The following is a 10,361-nucleotide window of genomic DNA, read 5'->3' on the forward strand; positions in this document are numbered from 1 at the left end:
TAATGTAAAAATTTAAATATAAAATAATTTTTATTTAAAAGGTTGACATGACATTTAACATGGTATTTAGATGATGTGTACATATACACATTAGCTACAGTACCAAAACCCCTCATTTATCAGGGGTACATTAGCAACTCCCTAAAAGTAAAATATTACTATTCTATCAAAAGATTAATTGAATATACTCATTCTCATTAAATTGTTTATCTTGATAATAGATGAGTGAAATTGGTTGCAATGAAAGTAAGAAAAATACGACATTCTCTTTAATTGACTGAAATTTATTAGAAATATCGGGTCTAACACAACATTTAATATTTCTCTCTCTTAATTTTATAAATTTTAACCAATAAAAATAAATGTATTGCTAACACTTTCCATAAAAATAAATTACAACTATATTGGAAAAATCAAAGATACTCTCAGGCGCAGCGATTAATTCAAAGTTTGTTAGCGATCTGACATCGCTTAATGTCGATAAAGGTCAGTAATCATCATCTTCTTTTCATTAGAGTTGTTTCGATATGTCATATTTTGCAATTTAGATGTTGCTGCATCGAATTGCGATAATGGAATTTGTGAAATTGATCTTGTTGCCTCTATTTCCAGATCCCTTGCTCTATTTTATGTTGTCTGCTTTTTTGTACCATAGCTATTTTCAGTTTCTAATTACTTTCAACTAATCTCGTTGCCAATTTTCATTGGGGATTTGGGGGGGTTTTTTAATTGCAAACTTAATAATAAACTTTTTTTTAATTCATTTGATTAACACACCTTGACTGATAAGTGATTAGCGGCCATTGCTTTTTCATCGATGACAAATATTGTTGAATATTTTCTTTGAGTTGAACACGAAAATAATCTCTAATCCGTTAATATTCATTTATGAATGTCGCAGGCTCGTGTCTGAATTAAAGTAGTCGTCACCATGAGATTGAGAAAGGGAAATAAAGTGGAGATCCGTGGCAATACCGAACAGCTTAGTGTGGAATGGCGTAGTGCTCGAATAATTTCTGGTAATGGGCACACCTACAGTGTCCAGTATGACCATTATAGCACAACAAGCGAGGCTAGCATAGAGAGAGTTTCAAGGAAGGCCATCAGACCATGCCCCCCTCTTATTAAAGGTATTGAGAGTTGGGCAGCTAATGATCATGTGGAAGTTTGTGATGCTGGTTCTTGGAAAGCGGCTACTGTTTTGAAAGTCATTGGTGGAGGCTTATACTTGGTAAAGCTGTGGGTAACTTGCAACGAGTTAAAGGTTCACAAAGTAAACATGAGGGCACGCCAATCTTGGCTAAATGGTCAATGGATTGTCATGCCAAAGGTAAACATCTATTTTCTCAATATAAATAGTACAACATTGCTTGTGATTTCATTTTTAGTATTCTTAAAGTTTGGGCCATTTGCATCGTGGTAGAATTTCTTATCAATTTGTATATTTTTACCCTTTAAGTTCGCATTGATATTGGTTGATAATTGAGTTACTTCTTATTTTCCATGATTGATCTGAATTTTGTTTTCAACTTGCCATGCCTTGTCCTTAAGTTTGCTCATGTTTGTTCCAGGGATCAGACATGTTTGGAGTTGGGAAGTCTAGCAAGTATTTGAATTCAAAGAGTTACAAGGATCAACCTGAAAATCAGCGAACCAGAAATATTTTTTCTCCAGTATTAGATGTCAGTGGTCGTCAGGAGCCTCATCTGTCCTCATCTTCAACATTGAAGAGATTGTCCCCTTATGGCTCCTCTCTTATTGAGGCTTATCCCAGAAAAGTAAGGGCTGTTGAAAATATGGGTGAGTGTGGAAGATTCAAAGCTGTAACCACAGCCTCCTTCCTGCAAAAGGTAGATGCTGTTGCTTACCCGCAAAATATTATGGGTGAAAAATGCATGCATACATCCTTTACTAATGGTACCAACCAATATTATGAAACAGGAAAGGAGAATCCTTATATTGTTTCAACACATTTTCTTGAAAGAATTGAAGAACCTGATTATTCTTGTAGTGATAGTTCAGTTGGCAGTTGTAGTGTGAAAAGTAGTAATTCTAATAAATTTTCCAGTGATACCTTATCAGGTCCTTGCCAAGATGAAGACATCTTTTGCAGTGATGCAGAATCTCTAGATGTTGGACATGTGGATAAAGGATGCTCCATTTCTCCCGAAGAGGCTGTAGCAGATAGAATTCATAGGTTAGAGTTGCATGCCTATCACAGTACCCTAGAAGTTATGTATGCTTCTGGTCCTCTAAGTTGGGAACAAGAAGAATTATTGACTAACCTTCGTATTTCACTCAATATTTCAAATGATGAACATTTGATGGAGATAAAGAACTTAGTTTCAGGTGGTCAGCATTTTTAAATGTTTACATATGAATACCATGTTTGTACAGCCTTATTAGGTTCTGAACAAGAGTACATATTTTGAATAATTCTATGTTCTTAATATTTCTAGATTAGGGAAATTATGTTGCTATACTCATTATGAATATATCAAGTTATGATGCTCTTTTGTTAAAGGAAAAGTTATGATGCTCTTTATTTTTTTGCCCCATTTTCTCTCTCTCTCTCTCTCCCTCTCTCTCTCTTTATTTGATGTCCTAATTGTAGTTTTCAATGTTATAAGTTCTTAGCTTTTACACCTGCATTGATTTGCAGATATGGGAGACTTGTCTGATTGATTCTTTAACTACCTTCTAATGGCAAGTAATGATTAACAACTATTTGGTTTTACTTGGACAGCTTGATTATACTATTTAACTCAATCTGAAATCTTGCTTAATTTTGATAAAATTTATTAATTGCATTCTATTAACTCAACTGTTTCACCATTTGATTATTATTGACAAATCAACTACATTTTCCAGGGCCAGTGTAGGAGGCTTGCATGCTTTGCTTTCAATGGCTAAATATGAAGCTTGGTTTGCTTCTTCTCTCTGCAAATTAATTGGTGGCGTCTACCAATAATTTTCTTACAGAGATAAGAAATTTCTGACCATTGTTTTCTCACTGTCATGTCATGCCAGAACATCAATTTTTCTAAAAGCTGTTGATGTAATCCTCATATGGAAGATCTTCTTATGATACAATTCTTCAGATAATAATCATTTATTTGCATGCCATGTGGATCATATTTAGTGTGACTTGAATACTTTATCCTGTCAATTGAAAAATAAAATTTAATGCTAGGATGTTTCAGTATGTGTTATATCAGTGTAGTTAATGGCACTGGTTATCTGTCACATGGCCTCCCCATGATGCACCAGCAGATGTGGTGTGTTGACATGGCAGCAAATCGCAGCTACAATAGTGATGTTGCAGCTGTTACTACGTACGGGTAAAAATCTCAAATTGTCTCCATTTTGCATCATCAATCACAATCAAGTTGTTTTAAGGTCTTTTGCTCAATATCACCGTGCCCCTTTCCACTCCCCCTCTGTTAAATCTTCTCTCCACTCCCCTATTCCAGCCCATCACTATATGCCAACTCTTCTGCTACTGTTATGTTTTTGCAGGTCTGAGTTTATTCTTGTGTGTGATGGGTTGTGCAATTTGCACCTCACATTCCTCTGTTTCCACAGGTCCATGGCATCCTCTGTTCTACTTTTTAAAAAACCTCTTTTCATTTCAGTTTTTCTTTTCTTTTTGCGTATTTTGCACTTCAGTCCTATGTTAATTGCCTTGTTAATTATGCCTTCAATATGTGGCAAACATCTATCTAGACTATGCCACTGATTCACTATTACTTTTGATTATAAAAGGACACATTTAATATTTGGTTCCCCTCAAGTATGTTTTTTGGTATACCGGTCATCACATTATCCGGTGTCTTGTTATAGTTTTTTTTGAGCTGGTCACTTGGAGCTACTGGTTGTTCTTCACTTTGTTAGACTCAGCTTTAGATTTTCCATTAGTTCATCAACAATATATTTAGCTCCCTTTTTGTTGGTCTGCATTGTTAAATGACCTGCCTGCTTTTGAAACTTGCTCTCTTGACTCATATGAATTGGCATAGAGGACATGGATTAATGATGCTTTTAGCATGTTTTGGTGAAAATTACTTCATGGGAGACGGTTATTTTTTGCTGAAACTTGTACGTATCTAAGAATTTGTAAAGAAACATAGGCATAAGTATGCACATGTATTTTACTCAATCAGCTTCTTTCCTCTTTTCTTTCTTGAGCCGATTCTGTACATGCAGCTGTCTTTTCATAAGCTCAAAATGTTGGACATTTTTCCTTAGCCACTCCATTATCAAACATATAATGGCTCTGCGCCTCTCTTAATTTGAATTCTTAGTTTCTTACATGACATGATAGTGTGTACTTTTAATTAATTTTTATCAAGAAAAATGTTGGAACTTCCTTGGAACAGCATTTTTACCTGTTATCATTGAGGCTAAATTATGTTTTTTTGTCTCTATTGTTTTCATCTCCAATTATGTTATTTATATGGTTTACAGGAATGTCTACTGATTTTTAAGTAGATCTGTTGATGACATTATGTTAACCTTGAAACCTTGGTATCATCGTGACTCTTTACTGTTTATTTTGAATTGTTATATGGAAGAATAAACTCATTTAGGCCATTCAAAATCGTAGTTCCCTCTATATTATAATCAAATGCATTTTCTTTTCATTCATTATGGCCATTTTGGTTGTGTATAGTTTCGGCTGTGGATACTTTGAGTCTCATTTTATTGCAATTATTCTGGAGCTCATTGATCTTTTAACTTGCATATCAAAAGGCTTGGGGAGAGGAAGTACATGAGAAGATGATGCGAAGAGGTCTCACGTGTTTTCCGTATATGAAATTTTTCTCATCAAGTTGCATCGCAAAAAATTAATTTTAGTCCATGTACTCTATGTACTCTATTCGACTATTCGTTTAAATTTTGTACGTTGCCAGCGAATATCAATTTAAAGTTTCTTGGCAGTTGTTTAATCCACATTTTAGCGTCAATACTATTCTGTTATTGTGTTGTGGATAAAGAAAAACGTACTCTCTTTACTCTTTATTTTCAGTAATGAACTTTTGTACTATCCTAAGCTGGTATTTTTTGCCTCAAATATGGTTTGTACAGCTTTTCAAAGTTAACAATTAAAGATTAATTTATGTTTGTAGAATGTGATTTTTGTCAGTTTAGAATTATTTTGGCTTAAGCTATCCTAATATGATATTTGGGGCTTTTACCAATTAACTAAGAAATTAAACGTAAGATTGACCTTGATCCTCTTTATTTGATGTAGTCTTTCTATCTATAAGATTGGTGCCAAGCGTGTGAAAGAGTTACTAGTTTTGATTTTATTAGTAGTTTACCTTTCCAATTTTATTAGTAGTTTACCTCATTGGATATGAATGCCAAAAAAACATTTTCGCTAAACAGGAATTGCTATAAATACTTTTGTACAAAATAATTATTCGTATTTAATATGTATAAGTGAATATAAAAATTTTGAAACAAATATTTATAAACGTAATAAATTAATATTTGTAAACAAATATTAATATAAGACTCTACGTATCCAACAAAAATCAAGTTGTCATAGATAAAATGAAATTATTCAAAATAAAGCAAATGACTATCATCAACTAAATTGTTCAATATTTTAAATTAAGTAAAAATTTCAAGTTATGATTATCATCCAAATCTTCATGCATTATTTAAATTGTATACACAAAATGTTATATATTGTATTAGGTAAAATATACAAAAATAATTAGTTGTTTAAGTTATTTAAATTTGAAAAAAAATACAAGTATTCAAGCAGAAAAATTCAATCAAATTTCAACTTATTTCTTGTTTTAAATCATTATCTACTATATGATTTTAGAAAAATGAGAACATTGATTTAAATAAATAAAGATATATTTTACTTGGTGCTTTACACATGTATTAATTAAATAAAAATATATAGAATTTTAATGTTTTTCAAATTAATTTTTTTATTAAATATTATAAGAACTAAGAAGTAATAATTTGGTAGCATCATGAAGTAAAAACCAATACATATATTAAATGTAAAATAATTTAAAAACTTGATAATTAAAAATTGAAAATTGATTTATATCCGTTTGAAAGACTTATTTATATATTTAATATATTTTTAGTAATTAAGATTCTTTACTTTTATTATTATAAATAAAAATATTTAAGTTTCACTTACTCAACAAGTAGGATTGTAATATTTACCCCCAAAAGTCATACAATTATAATATAAAATTGATCACCATTAAAGTTACTTACATTTATATTTATATTTTATATAGGTTAAACATATAATTTGGATGTCATAGATTCTTAATTTGCTCCATATATGTAAAAAATTATTAAATCAATTTGTATAAATTTAAACATTATTAATTTGATTTTGGAAATCATTAATTTTCTTATATATTTTTTTAATTTAATCTTTATATATGTAGCATATTTGTTACTTTGAAGATATTTTGATATATGTAACACATTCTTAACTTAGCACCTAAATGATTAATACATTCTTAATTTGATCATTTATATGTAAAGTTCAAAGGTGTCAAACTAAATTATAATTAATTAAAATATTTTCTTTATCATAATGAATTATTGTTATTATTATTATCTTTTAAATTTGAAGTTAATTTCCGTACAATAAAATATTTGTTTTACCTTATATTTGTATCGATAGAGTTTCAGATTTCTTATATTTAACAATCCTATATATTAACTTTTAAATATATTTAAAAATTTTCATTTAATTATACCTCGATCTATTTCAAAAACTCAATTTTATCTTATTTTGTTTAAGTTATACGTTGATGCATTTAATGTGAATTAACTTTTGTCTACAATAATCTTTTTACCTAATTTAATTCATTTTTTTCCTTTAAATCAAGCAAACATGGACCAATCAATTTTTTATACTTAAAACCCTTAAAATTATAAAAGAAAAAACCTTTTCTGTCACTGTTATTCAAATATATTGCATGTTATCGATAGACATGAACCTAACTACAAATGATCTCATTAATAAAACTTAATATTTAAATACTATATTCATTTCAAAAAATTATTATAAAGTTACAATATATTGATATTTAATAAAATATTTACACTAAATAAAGAAAAAGATGGAAGGACATCAAGTGAAAGTTACACCATCAAACTATTTACATTAGAATTAAAAACGTCTTAAAGATTTGGAGAGAGGGTTACTATGTGCTTGACCCATCATTTGATTGTTTTTTATACTTTCTGTGTGACAATTGACCTATTAATATATTTTAATCTGTATAACAAAGTTGAAGAACTTTGTGAGAAATTACTAAAAATATCATATAGTTTTGCATGATAAGCTCTGCTATCTTCCTCAAATATGAACAACAATTTTTATGCTGAAATTTTACATAATAGGCAAAATGCTTAGTTTTCAAATTTCTTTATTTTATTTTACCTAAAAAAAGATTTATCTAGCTATTGTGAATATTAGTCAGAGCATACATTACTTCAGAATTTTTACATTGAGGAAAATGACCGACTAGAAACCAACGTAAACATCTTGTATGCGAATGCCATCTATAACTTATTAGCCACCTTTAAAAAGCATATAATTACTTCATACCGAGGTTTGCACCCTTAATAGACTATTATATTGTTACTTGGATATTAAATGTTTAAATGACAGTTTTTCTAAAGTATAACACATATAAGGTTATATTAACCGAGCAATGGATAAATAACCCAAGCAATTAAGATCCACCTGCACATGAAAAATAAGATTTAAGCATCATCAATTAAAATCCACCTACACATGAAAATTATGTATCAAATTCATGGCTTCAATGTAATCTTTTACAGGTATATGGTTTGTTATATAGGTCTTTGTGTATTATTAAATTCTAAGTCATTGATACTTTCTCGTATTAAATATCGTCTTTTAAGAATCTATTCTTATCTCTTATAAAGCAATTTCAAGTTAGTTATTTGATCCACTTGCCTCTTCAATGTTGAAGCAAATAGAAAAATGATAAAAGAGGAGAAGAAAAATACCAATAATATGCTTAAACTCAATATTGATCAATACTATCATCATTGCAAGACATTCTCTAACGACCCGCCTGGCCGTCACACAACACAACATCACAACACCATACAGACAAGAGCATGCATATATATATATATATATATATATATATAAGCAGCTAAAATATATACACAAGGTCTGGCCTGAGACTTAAAAATCAGAGTATAAAATACAGCCCAATTGCTATACTAAGTAGCTGCAGACCTGCCTCAAAACACCAACCTATCCCTGCTCTGCTCCCATACACAGTATGATCATTACAGTCCAAACCACATGAAAACAACAAAGGGTAAGCTAGTGAAAAGAATCAGCATATATAGATATATAAGTACGACAATTATAAACAATTTCAGCTTATCAGCACATCAATTTAATTCAGTAAGATCAGCACACAACACATCAATATACAGCTCACATCATTCAGCCAAAAACAACATTAAACAAATAATGCATCGTCACGCATATCAGCTCGATTTGGTCACTTGTAAGCGGTATAGCTCGACCTGGCCCCTATACCGTGGTCGCTTTATAATCGGTATAGCTCGACCTTGCCCCTATACCGTGGTCGCTTTGCACACGTGTGCCTCGACCTTGCCCACACACGGGACCAACTAAGTACTTAGAGGAGAACAACACAGTGACCACTCCAAGGGATAGCTTCCTAGGGAGGGTTTTCAACAAATTGGACTCTAAGAGCACCACAGCTACCTCAATCCACACAATGGGATGAGCAATTTCAAAAAACATCTCCTTTAGTCTTAGTGATCAATAGCTCAGCCTTATGGCCTACAACAGCTCAGCCTTACGACCTACAACAGCTCAGCCTTTCGACCTACAACAGCTCAGCCTTACGGCTTACAACAGCTCAGCCTTACGACCTACAACAGTTTATATAAGCATGCAGCACAACACAGCATAGCAGCAATAACAGCATACAACACAACTCAATATTATACAGCACAGCTTAAACATCATAATTCAGCATGAACAGCTCACATCACAACTCATCATCAATCAGCTCAACAACATTTATCATCAACAGCTTAAATCAGCATACAATTCAGCTCGGCTCAACAACAAAATTTAGCATTAGCATCATACAGCATAGCTCAGCGTTACATTATTAACAACATAAACAACATAAAGCACAACTCAACTTTTCATCATACGGCATTAACAACATTAATCAGCATAAACAACATTCGGCACAGCTCAACTTAACAGCAATAACAGCTCAAACATTATTAACAGCATGGTCAACAACTTTACAACATGCAACATATTCAACACATAATACGAATCACCCATCTTGTTTACAACTCATCTATTATGCCAAATTACCCACCTAAACAACACCAATCAACCTAAGCACCTAACACAACTTTCAACTTAACCAAATCACTAATTGTGAAATGACAACTTTCACATAAAATAGTGTATCAGGAGTTATACTACTCCTACCATGCTCATCCTTATCTCATATTAAAAATAAGAAGATTTCCTACAACTCTCATGAAGACACCAAGTCCTAATTCCTTCATCTACCTTGTTAAAAATTCTAAAAACCGCAACAGCTATAAGCAATGCTGGCAGCTTGACCCCTCTTCACTAAAACAGCCATATCTGGAGTCCTAGACCTCCTTTTTGGATGATTCCAGCGCCATTGGAAAGCTAACATCCAATGATACAACTTTCATGAAGACTATAAAGTCAAATTCTGAAATAAAACGCACGCCCGGCGCATTAAAATCACGCCCAACGCAAATCTCAACCAGAGACCTACAGAGGCCTTTTGCGCTTGGCGCAATTAACCTGAGCCCGGTGCAATATCAGTAACAAAAACATAAGATTTACGTTTGATAGTGCGCCCGGCGTGGTTCTCCCCACGCCCGATGTGATTCACCCAGGGATTTCCCATTTCAAATCACGCCCGGCGCGAAGAACTGCGCTCGGCGCAATTTCAAACAGTAACCCTCACTACTTCGAAAATTTCACCCAAAACCTGTAAAATTAGCCAACTCAAACACATGCAATCTATCAAATAAACTACATTTACATCAAAAAACTCAAAAACCACAGCTTTACAAACATGCAACCATCAAAACATGAAAATCCCAAATTTTCACCCAAAGTCCCGAAACTCCGAAAATGAAATTTCTTCAATCTCAGCCAACAACCATCCAACATCAAACCCCTCATGAGTTTCTAAACTCATTTCCACACAATCCAGCAAAAACCTAGCTTCCCTTACCTCGGTGAGACGATTCCGAGCTCTTGGAAGAGAAAGGAGAAG

The 10,361-nt window shown here is 32.3% G+C and overlaps 1 protein-coding gene across 1 annotated transcript; it reads left to right on the forward strand.

Annotated features, from left to right (window-relative positions):
• Window positions 1–328: 328 nt before the first annotated feature.
• LOC109792196 (uncharacterized) lies at window positions 329–4,953 on the forward strand. Its single transcript, XM_083077552.1, has 6 exons — window positions 329–486; window positions 902–1,330; window positions 1,572–2,349; window positions 2,663–2,706; window positions 2,872–3,341; window positions 4,468–4,953. Exons 2-4 carry the CDS (start codon window positions 932–934, stop codon window positions 2,683–2,685), a joined length of 1,200 nt encoding a protein of 399 aa, XP_082933678.1. The 5' UTR covers window positions 329–486; window positions 902–931; the 3' UTR covers window positions 2,686–2,706; window positions 2,872–3,341; window positions 4,468–4,953.
• Window positions 4,954–10,361: the final 5,408 nt, after the last annotated feature.

The sequence above is a fragment of the Cajanus cajan genome, chromosome 6 (assembly GCF_000230855.2).
Source record: "Cajanus cajan strain Asha chromosome 6, NIPB_CcT2T_4, whole genome shotgun sequence".
Taxonomy (NCBI): domain Eukaryota; kingdom Viridiplantae; phylum Streptophyta; class Magnoliopsida; order Fabales; family Fabaceae; genus Cajanus; species Cajanus cajan.